Consider the following 18,694-nt stretch of genomic DNA (forward strand, 5'->3'; position numbering starts at 1 on the left):
CTATGCTTTTGAGATATCTATATCAACACCACCCCCATTTGATGGGCAGAGGTGAGCAGGGGAGGAAAGACATTTTCCAGTCCTATGGTAAGTGTTGTCTAAAGATACCCTTTGGTTGCACAGAGGTCTCTCCTTTGAGCATGAGATGGCCTCCCAATTCTTTTGAGCCTACCTACTACAAGAGGGTGAATACAGCCAAGTAAAATGGATCTTTCCTGTACTAGCTCACAGTAATTACTCAGGTTCTTTGTTCAGGAAGTGGGAATCACAGGAGTTTTCTTTCCATTGCTACTTTATTAATTCATTAATGATTTTTTCAGGCAAGTTTTATTCAGGTACATTGGCAGTGAGTCAGAAGTTGGCATCAAAACCAGAATAGAAGCCATAGTCCTCTCTGGGGATTCAGTTTGAGATTTCAAATCCCCAGATCACACAGTTTCCTAATTGGAAAGAAATTTTCTTAAACAAGAGCAGGGGTTTTGCCAGAGCCTGACAGTGACTAATAAGGTCGGTCTAAGGACTATCTGATGAAAGAGAAGTTGGATTTACATGTCACAGTGAATTTTTAAAAGTATTTTCACCCCAAGGTTTACTCCTGAATATAAATAAAATACCTCTCCTTGAGCAATCCCATCCCAATTCTGGCAGATATGCTTTAGTAATTAACTTTGAAATGACATTCAACAACATTTTCCTCGCAAATGCCTTTGTTTTCTGCAAGATCGGCTTATTGACAAGCTGATCACAAGGTTCACTGTAAATTGATTGTTTCCTACTCTCATCCTGCAGACCAGTTGGAGACCAGCTATATGTCATTTCCATACCGGGTGTTGGGTAGCTTCGACATTGTATCCATTTGACTAGGGACCAAATGGCCCACACACTTCAATTAAAAAAAAATTATTTAGGGTTTTTACACAGTATCCGGATAAATACAAAACGGTAATTTAAATCTCATTTGTTGAAATTTAGCGGCTAATTCCTCAGTTGGGAGGAGGGGAGGGATTTTTGTTTCCTTCATCTCTTTTAAAAATCAGCACATCGCGTTTGAAACAAAAGCAGCTCCCAGCTTAAGGGCTCTAAGTCCGAAGTTGCTGTCACCCTCCAGGGAACAAGCGCGCAGGCGCGGGTATGCACACGTGGACACACACACTCACACGCGCCCGCCCACACCCCCTTCCGTGTGACTCGCCTGCGGGATTTACGGCTTCGCCACCATGGATTACTGTCAGGTGCAGAAAGCAACTCTTTGTTCCATGGGCATTTTCCTCCCCCCGGATTTGACTGTTATTTACCGGCCACGTGAACGCTGCGCCCGGGTCGAACTGGCGGGGAAGTGCCCCAGCTCAGTGGAGACAAAGGCTAGCATAGAGCGCGGCCAGCCAGCGCCGCCCGGGGACGTCTCTCCAGCTTCTGCGACACGTGTGAAATTGGCCCAGAATTGCCTCAGATTCAGAGGCTCTTTCAAGAAATGAATTGTCAAAGCCTTTGTAGGGGAGTCGGGGTTTCCTTGAACCGGGAGAAAACTGGGGGCTGGGCCTAGAAGGGCCGCATTTCTGAGCTGCGGAAGAGCAGCGAGGGATAGCGAGTCCGCCCCAGACAGTTGGGGCAAGGAGAACTCCCTTGGAGAGGTTGCACTCCTGGCGTTTAGTGAAAGAAAACTCATTAGGGTCAAGAGTCTCACAGCTACCCCAGCAGAATGAGAAATGGGACCCAGGCCCGTTTTGCACTCCCCACTGGAAAGTCAATGCTATTGCTGCCTTCCCACTTGGAGTGCCCAGGTCCTGACAACCTTCAGTTGTGGCCCTTTCCACGGCCGAGATGAGGATAAACTAGTGACTTGTGCGCGAAATTAAAGCGGACGGGGCGGGGGCGCGCCAAAAAATCAGTAGTCAAAAGAAATATTTTAACGCAACACCTTTTTAAAAAAAATTAATGCCCAAACCCCATGATAAACAAAACATTAAATTTTAAATAAAGACAGGATCTTTGTAGTGCTGCACTGAGCCATTTTGTAATGAGGCAAAAGGAAAGATCCCCAGGGAAAAGCGACGCACCTCACAGCCCACAGGACCCGGGCCGGGGTGGGGGATTCCGGGTGCAGTGGGAAGGGGGCTCAGGTCCAAGGCCTCAAAGGTGGAGGCCGCAAAAGCCCCAAATGAGTGGATGGGCGGCCTTGGGGTGAGACCTCCCGAGAGAGGCTCCGCCGGGAACAAAGACTAAGGGGAAGGACAGCCAGGAGGGCTGAGCCGGGTGGGAGAGACCCGGCGGCTTTGGCGGTTCTCGCTGCTTTGGCCGGGCTTCGGCGCGCAACCTGAAATGGAATAATCGAACCCGCCCCCACCAGTGCGGTAAGCTAGTCCTGTAATTCTCTCGCTCGTTGATTAATTTTCACTAACAAGACTTGGCAAGATGTCGGACGAATAATTTTTGGCTTCTGTAAGGTTCCCTCCGCGTGCGCGCACAAACCCCCTGCCAAAAGCGGCCTCTGGGAAATTAAATGCATAAGTAAAACAGAGTGGGGGTGGGGTAATGCTACGTGACCTGGAAAGAGGGATGCAAATCAACCTGAATCGGTCTCAGAGTTTAGTAAAAAGCCTTTCCAGTCATTCTTTTTTAAGGGTCTAGCTCCGCATCAAACATAGACCCTAATTGTCATTTCCTAAGAAGAAATGAATGTGTGCAAGATGGGGATGAGGACTTCTCCAAAAGCCGAACCTGTCGTGATCTCCCCCCACTTCCCCACCCCCGCGCAACCCCTAGAGTTAAATAAACGTCTTTTAGGAAGCGTGGATAGGAGTGCCGCCCAATTCTCTTCCATAGGAACAACATTCCGGCAATTAATACCTCCCACTGGGTCGTAAAGCAACAAACCCCACACCTCACTCCTATTACTGGGCTTGGGGCGGGAGGACTTTCTCTTTCATCTTCTAAGTTGGGGTTTGCCCACGTTCCTCGGGAAGCTATAAAGCTGATTTAATGGCTTCAGAGGACTATCGATCACGCTAATGCCTAAGCCAACGTCTGAAGAATGGCATTTAAAAACGACCCGCCGGTCCGAATGCACACGGTAAGTATTGGTGAAGGTCCCAGGCCCCGAGGAGCGGGCAGCGGTGCAACGTTCCCCTGTCCATTTCTGTATTGGGGACAGACCGGAGAGACTATTCCGGGTAGGCGCGGAGGCCAAAAGGAATGGAAATCTCAAACCCGAGCCCTGGCTTTGGTTAAGGCCGGCTTCTCGCCTAGCTATTTTCTTTGCGCCAAACGCCTCGCAGCGGGGTGGAATGGCTGCGCGGCGGCTCGTGTCGGGCAGGAAGCGTGCTGCGGAGGCTTGGGGACCGCTGGCGGACAGCAAGAAGCGCCGCCGCGCTCCATTCACAAAGTCCTGAAGTCGCCGCTCGCCGGCGGGTCGGAGGCCGCCTCCCTCTTCCTCTAGGTCTCAGTTTTATGAATGGGCCTGGCAGCGAGCACCAAGCTCCCTGTTTACTCCTCTCTTTGTGACGTAGAGTTCCCGTGACTGGGCGCCAGCAGTCGGTGCTCCATTCACGCTCCGCGGAGGGGGCGGGAGGAGGGGCCAGGGCTTGGGCGGGGAGCTGGTGTGGGGGGTGGGCGCCCAGCCGAAAATGGAAATAGGCGGGGCCTCGCGAGGTAGTAATGAATCTCCCCCTCCCCCGGGAGAGCGGCGGTGCATTAATAAATCTTTAAGCCTGGGAGGAAACTCTGGTTGGGGCAGTGCGCGGAGCTCTGGCGGCGAGTGGGGAACGACAGCTACGCGCGGGCGGTAGCAGAAGCGGCACAACCAGCAAAACACATCCGAGGCAACAGCCGGAGGGAGCCGGTGGTCCTCTCTCGTAAACACACACCCCTCCACCGCCACCCCCTCCTCCGCGCCGCGCGCCCGCCTGCTTTGGTGCCTGTGGCCGCTAGGACTGCTATGTAACCTGGAGGCTGCGGGAATCGAGTAGAGATTGGCCCGCGGGAGCCTCTGGGGGCCAAGTTTGCGGTCACTTCTGAAGGCTCCCTCTCTTAGTCCTTACTCGCCCATTCCTGTAGCCTAGCTGGCCCGAGTTACTTTCTCTCGCCTCCTCGCGCTCCCAAGCAGCCGCTGTTCCCGGCGACTATGGTGACGATGGAGGAACTGCGGGAGATGGACTGCAGTGTGCTCAAAAGGTTGATGAACCGGGACGAGAGCGGCGGCGGCGCGAGCGGCAGCGGCAGCCACGGCGCCCTGGGGCTGCTGAGCGGCGGCAAGTGCCTGCTGCTGGACTGCAGACCGTTCCTGGCGCACAGTGCGGGCTACATCCGAGGTTCGGTTAACGTGCGCTGCAACACCATCGTGCGGCGGCGGGCTAAGGGCTCCGTGAGCCTGGAGCAGATCTTGCCCGCCGAGGAGGAGGTGCGCGCCCGCTTGCGCTCCGGCCTCTATTCGGCGGTCATCGTGTACGACGAACGGAGCCCGCGCGCCGAGAGCCTCCGCGAGGACAGCACCGTGTCCCTGGTAGTGCAGGCACTGCGTCGCAACGCCGAGCGCACAGACATCTGCTTGCTCAAAGGTAAACGCGGGCGCTGGGGCGCAAGCTGGAGAGTAGGTGTAGGGGGGCTTGGTGGCCTGTGCCTTATTGGACGTGGGAAGGAGTATCCAGAGCGATTCTTGGCTGCGGGGATCCCCGTGCGCTCCTTTGTGCGTGTTATTGTGCATGGGTTTGCTAGGTTTTTGTGCGTACTGGTGCGAATACGAGTTCCAAGTCCTCAGGGACAGCGCTGGCGCGTTTCCCTGGTCACCTGCGATTTCGCACGCGTTCTAAAGATATCGCGTTTATTTACACTCACGGTTCTGGCCTAGAGACCCAAGCGACTCCTCTGAGCGGCGCATCTCGGAGTCCTCCCATCTCCAAATGCTCCCAAGTACCACTGTGCGGGAGGAGACAAGATAGGCCTTTTAGGTTGGCGTGCCGTGACCCTGCACTGAGCCTGACTCTGAGGACCCGAACGATGAGTAAAGAGGTGAAGTGGGGTAAGCCCCGAGGTGGGATTGGCTCCGCAGTTTCGACTGAAAACCAGCTCTGGGTAAAGGTACAAATGAGAATTGGGTTGCAGACATTGTGGGGAGAGATCTCTGACTCTTCTCCCGCTGCCCAACTCCGAGCTCTGCTGGAAGGTGGCCAACTCCCGCCGCCTGGGCTCCGGGAGCTGGAGGCTAGAGAACTGGGTAACAGGGGTACGCCCGGCCGAACCGTCCCTCTACTCCCTTGCTTATTCGGGCGGCGGCGAATTACAACCTTTTGTTTAGACACCATTCTCGAGTAACGGATGGCGGCGGGTGCGGGATTTCGGTGAACCCTGGAGAAACTAACTCTTGGTGGCGGGACGGAGGGCGGGTGCGTTGTCAAATATGGAAGTTAGGAACCCCGAAATAACCGCGTGCTAAGTCACCGGAGAGACTGTTCGCGGTAGCACCTGCCGAGACGGGTCGGTCTGCTGCTCTCAGGCTTGGAAGCGGGCTGGGCGCGTGGGGTCGGGGCGCCCCCTGTCGCGCTGCGCCCCTTCCTCCTGCTGCCGCATTCCGCGCATTCTTTCGCTCTGGTCGGGTCTTTGCTTCCGAACCAGAGAGGCGTTTCAGACCCTCGCCATCAAAGAGCCGCTCCTTTCTCTGCGAGCACACTTCGCCCCCTCCTCTTCCTTTCCTCTCCGGCCCTGTCCACCCCAGAGGAAGGGAGATGGGGGCGGAAGCCTCCCTCCCTCCCGCTCCAAAAAGCACAACAAAATCTCAGTGCGGACAAGCCGGGTTTGCTCTTGCTGAACAGCGGGGGGCTTTGTTCTTGGCAGTTGTTTCCTGACCATTTGACCTGTCAGCTGCTGGGGAAATGCTGCTGTTGACCTGTGGTTGAACTGCTAAGGCGATTTTGCTGATTTTTCTTTCTTTTTTTGCGTGAGAGCCTCCTTTCGCACCTCTCTTGAGCCCAGCACCCCTCACCCCCCAGCTCTCAGGAGCAAGTGACAGGAAGGGGCTTGGATCGGAAGGATCTGCCTTGGGCGACGCGCCTGTACCCAAAGCCCCGCGGAAGCGCTCGTCCAACGTCCTGGGGCAGCCAGGTCCAGCCTGGACCACCACGGTGGGCGCCTGCGCTATTGTTAGGCCTTGTGAGCTCTCCCCTGCCTGGTGCTGGCGCCGGTGCAAGAGGAAAGAAATTCCCCTGGGACGCACGTCCCTTCGGAAGGTGCAGCTGGCCTGGGTGTTGTGCGTGTCGCCAGCCCTGGAGTCCCTCCGGATTTAGAGCCAGAGTGCTCCAGTAGGTTTTCGGGCCTCTGAACCCAGGGCCCGCGAGAACGCCTTAGGGCTGGGGCTGCCTTCAGTCCCACGTGGAGTCAGGGGTTTGTTTTGTTTTTCTTCCTGAAAGAAATCCGGAGGGGACCGCCCTGGAGCGGTAGCTCTGGGACCTTGGCCCCTGGGCTTCCGGGGTCACAGACACTAAGGCCCCCCGCTCCGGAGGAGGAAGGCATATTTTTAAGGTTTACCTTGCTGGCTCCCAGCACCTTCCAGACCCCTCCAATTCCACCCCGAGCCAGACCTATTCAGAAAGAGGCTCCGGGCTGGATATTGAGGGAGAGACTAATACTGACGTAAACACTGGGTAGAACAGGTGACCTCTGAGCCAAATGACAGCCTTCTGGTGGGTGGCCAGGGTTCCTGGCCAACGGAAGAGAAGCATTTCCTCCGAGGCCTACACTGCCTCTCGCTGTTTGCCCCGACCAGGCAGGGAGGACCACGCACCGTCTCACAGGCCATATCCTCCCAGGTGGAAGGTGTCTACCACTGGGTCACTTCTGTATCTTCGGAAACCCCCTTCCCTTCCCACCCCTGCCACCACCAGTAGCTGCAAGTTCTGCCCTTGGAAACAAGCACCTAAAATTAAAAGGTGGGAGAATCTTCCCGGCTCCTTGTATAGTGGTGGTAGGATATCTGCGAAGTCAACTGGGCCACATTCTGTTTAGCAGAGCTTATGTCGATATGTGTGCTGAACAGAGGCCGAGTTAACTCAGTTCATCTTCCTCATCTTTGTCTGCTAAAGGCATTCCTAGAGAGGGCAGAAAGGGAACTGTCAATGCCTGCTACCACACCCCTGCAGGAAGGTGTGGTCTGGGGAGGAAAGCCAGGGCTCCCAGTCTCCAGAGACACAAGGCTTCCATGCAGAGAAATGGGGCTTTATGGGAGGGAACCGTGGCTCGGGGACTTAAGGGGGGTGGATATTGGGAAGCAAGGGAAGAAACACTGCCTTAGATTATCTTCAGTAAATACCTGAGTTGATTAAGGGTTGGGTAATTAGCTTCCCACTGGAGTTGTTCATTTTATTTTCCAGCTGGGAAATGAGGGCTCTTGTGTGTGTGTGTGTGTGTGTGTGTGTGTATGTGTGTCATTTTTGTGTGCTGGTGGATTTGGAGTGAAAGGGGCAGGACATGGGGCAAGTGGCGCCTGTCATTCTTGGGAAGGGGCAATAAAAACAGCAGGATGTTTTTAGAAGTGATGTCATTCTTCCCAGCCCAAACTATCTAATTCTATTAATTGACTGCATTTCATTAAAAGTCCAGTTTTTCCTATTTCTGCCACTTCAAAGGGAGATTTGTTACTCACTGCAGATAATTAATAACCAATTGCACAAGCAAGCATTCATAAGGACAGGAATAAACTTTACCGAATGTCAATAAAGCAATACTTCTTCTGTACATTTTCTAGTATTAACCATGTTTTGCTAAAACAAACAAACAAACACAATAACCAAAATTCTGTAATATTTTCTTTTCACTAGTCAAAGATTCCCACTGGGATCAGTTTTTAAAAAGCTTCTGTAACTTAAAATCCAGTAAGGCACCTTTAGGAGTAATTTAGAACTTTTAAGTTTTCTTGATTTTATCACAGTATTCATCTTTGAAATTCCTTTCTTTTTTTTTTTTTAAAAAAAAAATCCTTGGATTAGAGTTTTGGAACCCCCTGATAGTTTTAAACCAGAATTTCCTTACCCTATTAGAAGTCATTCCTGGGGCTGGGGATGTGGCTCAAGCAGTAGCGCGCTCGCCTGGCATGCGTGCGGCCCGGGTTCGATCCTCAGCACCACATACAGAGATGTTGTGTCCGCCGAGAACTAAAAAGTAAATATTAAAATTCTCTCTCTCTCTTTTTTTTTTTTTTAAAAGAAGTCATTCCTTACCTCCACTGTCCTCAAATAACAAATTAATCAAGTACACAAAAAATTGCAGGTATAAAAATGTTAGTTGACTTTCCTCCTGTCTACAGTTCACCTCTTGACCTTTATCAGTTCTTGTCCTGATTGCAAAGCTGTCCTGGAGCTGTTTTGAGCAATTGGGAGGATAATCTAGATATTTCAGTTTCTTCTTTCCTTACTTATCCTTTGGTCCCTTGTCGTCCCTGGGCTCGACCATACCTGGAATGGGAGTGGGGGTTGTGGCACCACTGGAGTCTTGGCTACTCTGGTGACTGTTTTCTTTCTTTTCTTTATCCCTGTCAGCCCTAGGCATGCCCAGGTTTCGTACCTTTTGTGCCCAAAGGGAAAATAGCTTGCTTTTCTGTTTGCAAACATAACACAACGGGTGTTCACAGTTATAAAATGGTAGGCCTTAAAGATAACTTGCAAACCCTATTGACATTCTTACATAATTACAAAGAATGCAGCAAACTCACAACTTTTGTCTTCTCACTGCAGGCTAACAAAAGTAACTAAAGACATGTAGCTGTAAATTGGGAGTGAAAACTGTATTCTTAAGATCGTCAAAGCTTCTTTGAGCTCCTCCTTGATTTTGTAGGAGGGGTGGACTGCACCCACCAACACAGAAAACTGAGGGAGAAAGAAAGGGTGACCATTTAAGAAGCCAAGAAATTCCTTTAAAAGAAGTCAGAACATCTGAAACCAGATAGCTGTTTTCCTTACTGGGAGGTAGTTCCAGACTAACAAAGAGGAAGCATGACAGGAAGACAAGTTCACTCTCCAACGGAAGCCAGTCTGCTGAATATAGCTGATAGCACCGGAGGACTTGGAAAGACTACAGGCAAGATCTAGACCCCAGCCCAGTGTTAGGGGTCAGCCAGTTGGAGGACTAGCTGGTCTCCCTGAGTGTGGAGTCCTAAGATGAGAAGCCCACCCAGGTGTATTCTGAAGATTGCTTGGCCTTTATATGGGTGCTTATACTCATGTGTGGTGAAGTTCTCAAAAAATGACCTTCAAACAACCCATACTCTTTTGCTGGGCCAAAGTAAGGCCTTGGACCCTATCTGGGAACCGGTGGTATATTCTGAGCATTGAGAGGGTGGTGGGGAAAAAGTGGCAGACCCATTAAGATCCACATCACAGGCACCACCACAAGTCAATCCTCCCCATCCCAGGTTCCATTAAGAATCCTATTAAGGTGATATTATCAGCGCTAATCAGCCTGCCCTTTGTAAGGCATTTATCTCCTACTCCTGCAGGGGCTGAAGAATTTGTGGCAAGGGGGTCATTGTGATTGCTAAATTTTCAAAATTGCCTTGCTGTGTGAGTAGTAGGAGAATAGGAAGCTGAACTGTAGGTATAGTTAATTCCTCAAGTTAAGTTGGGAAATCAATCTCTGTTCTCCTTTCTTGACTTTCAAGATCAAAGATTTTAAGAATAGGAAGTATATTCTTAAATAAGGACATGGGGAAAATAGGTCAAAATTAGTAAGAAGTCCGTTATGAAATTACGCTCACTGGGACACAGAAAAAACAGGTCAAAACTCATTGGCATTTCTGTTAGGAAATTTTATTCAGGTGCCTGATGCTTTGCAGCTGGTAAAACTGACCAGGAAATAAGTAGGTCTTGGACATTGAGAAGCACACCACACTGGAACTTAGAGATCATTGTAGTCTGAAATCCTTATATTCTGAGGGTGGGAAAATTTAGTCTTTAGGAGAGAAAGTCCTTATTCTCATGGCTAGAAGCTAAAATTGGCCCTAAATCTGCTTCCATTTGTTCTTGGGCACCTGCTGGAGATGCAGGATAGAGTCCAAACTCCTTGGTATAAGGGGAATGAATTTTGCATTAAAATTGGTGATCTAAACCTATCTATTAACCAAAAGGACTGTGGCTATGGTACTAGTACAAATGGGAATGAGTAGGAAGGACTGAGGGAAAGAAATCTTGGAGCACAGTAAGAAATCTTCCACGCACAGTAAGAAATATGTTGAATTTACATCATGATCAAACAGGGATACATGCACCCCTGGGACAAAAGTTACAGGAAATGATAACACTCTTTTTTTTTTTAAATGCAATGCACTCTGCTAATTCCTATTCTCTTACAGTCTCCCCCCACCTCTCTCTCTTTAATGCTGGTTGTTTTTTCTTAATGACCCCACTAGAGCCCCTGTGTAGAGCAAGAGTTTGGTGAAATGTCAGCAGTCCTGTGTGGGTCAGTTGTTTTCATATGAAGTCTGTCTCTCGTGATGAAGCCAGAGGCAGTGCCCACGAGACGGGCCATGGGTGAATGGCAGAGATAGCTGGGCAGCAGGGTAGGCTCCTGATGGGGAGAAGTCCTAGAAGTCTGGCTTCAAGCTGAATTCTGGCACTACCCTTAAGATAGAGGATACCCAGAGGCGATGTCCAGGGTGGACTTGAGTGGTTTCTTCCATCTTGTGGGTGAGCTCTCACTTGCACTCTGTTCTTTAGGCTCCTCACAGCAACCAGCCACAGACACCCACTGTCCCTCCCCCCCCAATACTAGCAGTGGCTAAGGGGACAGAAACCCTTACACAGCTACTGCTGTCAGGAGACCCTTCCAGTGCTCCTGTCTCTTGGGCTAATACACTTCTTCCCTTAGTTTCCTTTTGCTTGTTCTTTCAAATCCCCCAGAGAAAACCGACTTTTCACTTATCATTTTCTCTTCGGTTCTAACACTGTCTTTTCCAGGCAGTCGCTGTCTCTCTGTCCTGTTAACAATCTGCCTGGAGGGGAATGAGACGTGGTCTGGCCTCTCTCCTTCACCTCTGGGGCCACCAGTCCTGCTCATTCAGCTGACCTGTGTTCCTTGTCTTCCACTCTTGTGACTGGCAGCTGTCTCTGGGTCCCTCCAGGAGGGTTTTACGGAGCCAGTAGCCAGTCTAATTGATTGACCCTGGGAGGTGGTGGTGGCAGCGGATACCGGAGCCAGGAAGGGAAGGTGGAGGTCAAGAAGTCTGGCACCTGCCCTTCCTCTGTCCACCAGGTCTCAAGACTCTGCCCAGGACGCATCAATAAAGCCCAGGAAAGAGGGCTATCAAAAGTCTAGGAAGTTGCCAGCATGACAGTTCCCTTGCTCCTCTTCGGTCTTTGTGGATTCCTGTTGAGAGAGTCCCTCAGCTTAGATGCCAAGAAAGGAAACCTGTCCAGTGCCAAGTGCAGAGCACTGGCTGTTTGAAGAATCATTCTTTCGGGGACTCTGTGCAAGGAAATGGTTAAGAACCTTTTACAGGTGGGGAAGAGGCTCAGAGATGTTGGATCATGGGTGCAGGCTGCACAGCCAAGGATTGACAGGGCTGAGGTTCATCCCGACTGCAGAGCCTTTGCTCCTTCCAGAATTTAGTCTGGTCTGGTCCTGTAACCTCTGCAATGGGAAGAGCGTTTTCTCGCGGGCTCCAGTGTGCCCTGAGCAGCTGCTCCTGCTCCGTGACCTTGGACCCTGCTCTGGCCTCACCATTGGCTTTTAGGTGGGGCAGACTGTTAGCCTTCTAGGTGGGGAGCTTTCATTGGTACCCTGTAACAGCCTTGCATTTCTTTTCTAAAAATGTGTGATACCTCAAATTATGTAATGGATACAAAGATCCTTTTGTTTGAGATTTTTCAGATGTTGTAGAGGTACAGAGAGTGACACATGACAGCTATTGTACAAGTGTTCCCACTTGCCCTGAGCATTGACGGAAGCTTCTCAGTAGAGGCCCACTTTGCCAGTTCTTTCCCCATTCTCTGTCCCGTGCTTTTTGGGCAGCAGTGTTGGCAGTCTTATAATGGAAGGGGATAGATGGGGGTTCTAATGGGAGGGAGGTGGTGCTCCCGGGAGGAGATGGCCGCTGAGGCCACCAGCACATCCAAGCACATCCAAAGCTGGTAGCACTACCCTGGCCAGCAGGTTTTCCATGCAGGGAGTTTGGTCACCATGACTCAGCAGGAAGGAGGGCCTGTGACCAGAGAGATATCCATTTATATCCTGAGGAAGGGAGCAGAGGGGAAGAGGAGTCTCCCGTCAGAGAGGAAAAAGTGGATGCCCTGTTTCTGTGAGCCTTATGATGTGGCAAAGAATCATTTTCCTTCCTCTGAAGCAGTAGAGTTGGGATTAGGGGCAAATGCTTGACTAACTGTCACATGTCTGCTCACTGGAAGATTAATGTGGATGGCGGGAGGGAATGGCGCCCTATATCACAGACATAAATAATGAAGAGCGTTTGCTCAAATGGGGCCACCAGCCAACTTGCCCATTTGGGTCTGTTAGGTTGGTGAGGGCTGCGGTTTCTCAATATGCAGGCTCTACTGAATCAACATCATTTCTCATCCTACAGAAACTGCAAAATAAAAATAAATTCAGAGTCAAACATTGACAGCAGATAGGAAGTTCCCCACAAGCAAAGTCCCAGAGATAAGAGAAAGTCAGATGCACTGGTTTGAGGGTCTTCTCAGGGTTTTCCCCACCCACCTCTGTCCCTTGGGTAGAGGTTGGGTAGCACCGACTATTCCACTATTCACCACTATTGCAATTAAGTTGGCCTTTTACCTTTTTATCTCAAAGTCCTCCTTCCCTGAAGATGATCCATGGATAGCTTTTCCTGGGCTTACCAACTCTCAGGAAAGCCTCCCTGCCCCTAAGCTGTACTGTGACAGGAGGGTTTTCCTTAGATTGGTGCCCTTTCCTCTCCTTTGTGGCTCCTTGTGGATGGAACAACCGTTCATGAGGCCCTGCAATTGGCATCTGCTCCATTTCTGAGACCCAGAAGGACTGGTGTCACAGGTGAATTTTTCGTCCTTTTCCCCCCATATTGGACAACTTCTCCAAAGGAAGGGCTGGAGCCAGGGAACACAGGCATCTTTACATGCCCAGCTGTTTGTCCCCTGTGCTTTTTCACCCTGAGGAGGTGCTCTGCATATCCCCTGCGCTTCTCAAACTGAACTAGTTCTCAGAGGTTTCCAGAAGTCCCCAGCATCCTTTTTTTTTTAAAATTTTATTTTTTTATTTTTATTTTTTTTCATATTTATTTTTTAGTTCTCGGCAGACACAACATCTTTGTTTGTATGTGGTGTTGAGGATCGAACCCGGGCCGCACGCATGCCAGGCGAGCGCGCTACCGCTTGAGCCAAATCCCCAGCCCCCCCCCAGCATCCTTGCCGCTTTGTTGCAGTCCTGGCCTGACTAGACCCTGCTTCTCTGGAAAATCCTCTGTAGCTCTTATCTAGGCCAACAGCGCCACCCAGTGGCACCAACAAGAGCTAACTGTACCCCATCCTAACAGCCCTCCTTAGCCTGGTAGGATTCAATTTTTTTTTTTCCTGGTGTTCTGGTTGGTGCCCCTATTAACCTGAACTTCTTTCTCCTTTACAGGTGGCTATGAGAGGTTTTCCTCTGAATACCCAGAATTCTGTTCCAAAACCAAGACCCTGGCAGCCATCCCTCCTCCTGTGCCTCCCAGTGCCACGGAGTCCTTGGACCTGGGCTGCAGTTCCTGTGGGACCCCTCTGCATGACCAGGTAGACCTAAGGCATAGAACTGGGGAGTGAGGGGCAGAGTAATGCAAGAACACAGCAGGAGACTTCTTTTCAGAATGTGTGTGTGTGTGTGTGTGTGTGTTTTGGCTTCAAATGCAGTGCCTCAATTTCAGGAGAATGTGGGGAACCCTGAGTATTAGGGTGGGATATTAGGTAGAGTCCATTTATTCCTGGGAATTCTTCCCCTTCCCTCTCTTATTACCCTCACTTGAGAAAAATTATCAAGACATCACCCGCTGGCTTGACCTGCAGAGTTATGAGTGGACAAAGGAGGAGGTCCACTAGAATTTGCCATAGGGTGAAATGAGAGAACACCCTTCTCAGCAGGAGCAGCCATGAATCCCTGGTCCCCTGCAACAATCTGGCTGTTCTCCCCGCCCACACCAGCCAATTGTAAATGCCAGTGGTCATAAAGGGATAACTACCCTTCTCTAAGACAATCAGCTTGAGCTGCTCATTTGTTCCAAGCATACCACCCCTTCTAGCCCTTTCAGTTAGATGGAAAATGAGTGAAGTTATAGGGTCCCTGCAACTCTGCCCCATAAGTCTCATTACAAGTTTAATCCTGCACTAATTCTGCCATGACCCCTCCCTTTGCCTGAGAGACCAAGATGGCATCTGTCTCTGATGTGCTAAGTGAAGATATATCCAACCAAATTGGATATAGCCAACCACAGAACAGATAGCTTGATGACTGGCAGACGGGGACGCCTAATGTTGCAGGAGGCCCAGCAAAGCCAGTGTGGTGCTTGCTACCATGGGGAGGTGGGCTGCCTAAGCAAGGGTGGGGGGTCCCATAAGGCTGGCTGTCCTGGCTCCTCTGTCCACCAGCAGAGTGAAAGGCTGGCAGAGTCCTGCTGAGCCCTGCGACCCTCTCAGAGCCCCAAGACAGGAAGGGCAAAGCAGAAAGGCTGTGTCCAGCAGGTGTTTTCCCCAGGCCTCGAAAGCCCACCTGGGACTGGTTTGGGCACTGCAGTCCCTTCTCTGGTTGCCTTACACTCACCTTGTTTGGGTACCTTTGTGCCCTTTCTGGTGCAGGGGGGTCCCGTGGAGATCCTTCCATTCCTCTACCTCGGCAGTGCCTACCATGCTGCCCGGAGAGACATGCTGGATGCCCTGGGGATCACAGCCCTGTTGAATGTCTCCTCCGACTGCCCAAACCACTTTGAAGGACACTACCAGTACAAGTGCATCCCAGTGGAAGATAACCACAAGGCCGACATTGGCTCCTGGTTCATGGAAGCCATCGAGTACATCGGTAGGTGGGCATAGCCCTGGGGTACTGGGTTCCAGAACCCGGTGGGGAAACATGAGAGGAAACCACTGCATACTTGGTGTTGTGGATGGGACTTAGCAGGCTGTGTATCAGAGTATGCTCATTTCCCCTGCTCCCAACAGGAAGGCCTGTCCACTGGGTGTTGTGTGGGGCGGGGATGAAAAAATCAATTCCTTTACCATGCTTGGAACCTTTTTGCATGGCTCCAGGTGTATAGGTAGTTAAGACTTTTTCCATGGGAAGGAAGACAAGGAGAATTGGGTTACTGTTTTGTTTCTGCAAATGAAAATCCCTTGAATGAATAGAGGGATCTAACTGGCTTTATCATGCATTTTTTCCAAGTGTAGTGCATTTTTGATTCAGTCTCCAAATTATCCTGGAACAGGTGGAATTCTGGAGTCTTCCTACCCCCTCCCCAGTCTAGCACTGCTACCCCCACAGCCTGGCTTGTGCCACATGCACCAGCCACTTGGAAGTATGAGGCCCTCTGACTGCCCTAATCCCGTCCTGGTCTCTGCCCCCCAGATGCAGTGAAGGACTGCCGTGGTCGGGTGCTGGTGCACTGCCAGGCGGGCATCTCACGCTCAGCCACCATCTGCCTGGCTTATCTGATGATGAAGAAGCGGGTCAGGCTGGAGGAGGCCTTTGAGTTCGTCAAGCAGCGCCGGAGCATCATCTCGCCCAACTTCAGCTTTATGGGGCAGCTGCTGCAGTTCGAGTCCCAGGTGCTGGCCACCACCTGCGCCGCGGAGGCCGCCAGTCCCTCTGGCCCGCTGCGGGAGCGGGGCAAGGCCACCCCCACCCCCACCTCCCAGTTTGTCTTCAGCTTCCCCGTCTCCGTGGGTGTGCACTCGGCCCCCAGCAGCCTGCCATACCTGCACAGCCCCATCACTACCTCCCCCAGCTGTTAGAGCCCATCTCCCAACCCCTGGAACCAGGCTTGGCTCCCAGCAAGCTTTGGGAGAGCCACCACCTGTGTGGGCAGCAAGTAGGGACTGACCAGCTGGGGGCAGGTGACCAAACTCCGTCCCCATCCATTTCTCCTTGGCCGACCATGGGGCCAGCTAGAATGGCAATAAGGACTTTGAATACACATTAAAAGCAAACAAACAAAACACTCCAACTTAGAGCAATAACGGCTGCCTCTGCAGCCAGGGAAGACCTTGGTTTGGTTTATGTGTCAGTTTTCCTTTTCAGGTAGAAATTTCTTACCTCATTTTTTTAATCAATAAGGCTTGAAGTTATGAAACCCACAGATCCTGGCAAATGTGCCCATCCAGTTTTATTAAGTGGGGGAGGGAGGGGGGAGGGAAAAGAAGAAAACAAGTTTGCCAGAAGTGCCTGGTTCTGTGTGCTTGTCCTTTGTTGTTGTCGTCACAGGAATTTTGCTTTTTAAAAGACATCTAGGATGTGGTTTTCCTTTCTAATTATTCATCGACAGGTGAATAATTGTGCTTAATAATAAATAAAGGTATTTATTAAGAATTTCCTCAGAGTATGTATGTACAAGGAGTCCAGTGACAGTGGATTTAGAATACCTTTGTGTTGATCTCAAAACAGCAGAACACGGTAGCATGCAAATGTCCAAGCGGCCAGGAGGTAGATAGATGGTGTCTTGTAGGTATGTGCAAGTCAGCTAATGATCTTGAACTTGTTGCCACTGAGAAGCAGGCAGGATGGGGTGGGAGGGGAAAGGAAGGGAAAGGACTGCTTTTTACTTTCTTTTGCTGCAGGTTCCTGGGCACAGAGACCACAACCATATAACCTTTTCTGATGATCAGTTTGGTGTTTGGAGCATTTTTCTCATAGGCCCATCTAGGACATGCCTATTGTCTGTGATACAGGCCCCAAGGTGCTCCTGGGAAATTGGGTACAGTTCAGATTTTTCTTCAGTGAATCATTTGGCAAGACCATGGGGGGGGGAAAGATTACTAAAGATACACCTGAAATGAATCCTTTCATTAGTTGAAGCACCATCCTCTCTATTTTGCGTAAATTATAGTTTTTAATCTTAAGGAGTTTACTTGAAATATACCAATACATTCTTCCAAAATTAAATTCCTGTTAGAAGAATATTTTCAAAGGCCCTCTTTTGAATCTAAAAGGGGATGCCACATTTCAGGTCTCCTTGAAGTCTAGAAGGGCAGGAGCACACGGGCGAGGTGGGGTGGGGCAGACTGCTTGCCTGCTGCGGGCTCCTGTGAAGTACATCATGGGAGTCGTGTTGAATCTTGACTTGGACTAATGCCATTTTAAGGGGTCTTTCCAAATGGAGGAATGGCTCTGGAGGGAGAAGGAATATTTCTGTGGGGAGGGATGTGGGGGGGGAGGGAGGAGGGAGCAAGTTACATGTTATTTCATTTGTAGTGTTGTGGAACAGTATTATGGAGTGCCAGACTAGAGGTCATTGCAAACTTGTCTAGAAATGAGAGCATTTTTTAAAGCCCTTTGAGCGTCTAGATCTCAATGAACATTGTTGCTCACCCATAAATAACTTCAAGCCTCAATGTCACAATCATGTTGGAATGCTCTTTCTCACCCAGCATCGCAGACAGGCCCAGGTTCACTACATTTCCTTTCGTGAACTGTGAACCTGGTTTGGCATTATTCATCCTGTCTGTCTGTCTCAAAGCCCTACCTTTGGGTGAGGCTTCCTGTTTTCAGAAAAGCCAGAGGTGCCCTGCTTCCCTGGGAGCTGCTTGGCTGAACAGTTAGTTGATAGAAAGGCATGAAGGGCCTGGGGTTTCTGGGCAGTGGACCCATGTAGAGACGGCATGGTTGGACATTCCCACTTTCTCCTTGATTCCTGAAAGTCACTTCATGGTTGGTGGAGAATGCAGTCTCAGCTAAAAAGGCCATGGGGGGTTAGGGAGGGCGGGTCGCCCAAAGAACAGATTCACTTTTCATACAGTGAGTGTACATTTGCCAAATCTGTCCTGCGTCCCCAGACTGGATCCCAGTCACACAGACAGTGGGAACTGAGGACTAGCTCCTGATGTCTTTTTTCCTACTTCCCAATTCAAGTCTTCTATCACAATGATAAACTACTATTTATAAAGTCATTTTCTTTGTTCTTGATAATGGCATGAGTCCCAAACTCTTAGAAATAAAATAGAACATTGGCTTGATTGAAAAGGGGGACATTTTTTTTTGTTGTTGTTCTCCCACCAGAAGCCTCTTTGATGACTTGGAAGAGCTCTAATGAAGATGTTACTGCAGGGTCAATCCCAATGGCCAGTGAGTTTTCATAGGCAGCTGTCTCCCATGAAGTGACTTTTGGTGACGGGAAGCATGGTCACGTGCATAGACTCCCAGCTTTGCTGTTGACCATACAAGGCAGGCTCTTGTAAGGAAAGCTGCTGATTCCTTCCCGGGATCTTGTCTGACCCCTTGGGTGTTTGGAGAAGCCCTGAAGGAAATAGACTGGTCTTTCTGGAGAGCAGTATTAGGCAGAAGCACTGTGAGCAGCTGGGTTTAGCAGCTCCCTGGTTTAGGAATTCCTTCCTGAGGCCATTGTGATCAGGTGCTGTTTTCAACAAAGTTGGGAAGCCATGAGAAAAAAAAATCTAAAAGTCCTTGGGAAGATGGGGGGGTGGTGGCAGGGAGGATAGTTGACTCTAAATAGAAGGGGAAGAGGCTGGAGGCTGGGACGTGGCCATGAAGC

At 50.4% G+C, this 18,694-nt stretch overlaps 1 protein-coding gene across 1 annotated transcript; it reads left to right on the forward strand.

Moving 5' to 3' along the window:
* The first annotated feature begins 3,664 nt into the window (after positions 1 to 3,664).
* On the forward strand, positions 3,665 to 18,585 carry Dusp4 (dual specificity phosphatase 4). Its single transcript, XM_015486021.2, has 4 exons — positions 3,665 to 4,553; positions 13,591 to 13,736; positions 14,793 to 15,012; positions 15,556 to 18,585. The coding sequence occupies exons 1-4, from the start codon at positions 4,121 to 4,123 to the stop codon at positions 15,939 to 15,941; spliced, it is 1,185 nt and encodes a 394-aa protein (XP_015341507.1). The 5' UTR covers positions 3,665 to 4,120; the 3' UTR covers positions 15,942 to 18,585.
* Positions 18,586 to 18,694: the final 109 nt, after the last annotated feature.

Source organism: Marmota marmota, unplaced genomic scaffold (assembly GCF_001458135.2).
Source record: "Marmota marmota marmota unplaced genomic scaffold, marMar, whole genome shotgun sequence".
In the NCBI taxonomy this organism is placed as follows: domain Eukaryota; kingdom Metazoa; phylum Chordata; class Mammalia; order Rodentia; family Sciuridae; genus Marmota; species Marmota marmota.

Coding starts and splice junctions, on each gene's coding strand:
- Dusp4 (XM_015486021.2), top strand. CDS start 4,121: ATGGTGACGATGGAGGAACTGCGGGAGATGGACTGCAGTGTGCTCAAA. Junction 4,554..13,590: donor AGACATCTGCTTGCTCAAAG/GTAAACGCGGGC, acceptor TCTCCTTTACAG/GTGGCTATGAGAGGTTTTCC. Junction 13,737..14,792: donor GGACCCCTCTGCATGACCAG/GTAGACCTAAGG, acceptor TTTCTGGTGCAG/GGGGGTCCCGTGGAGATCCT.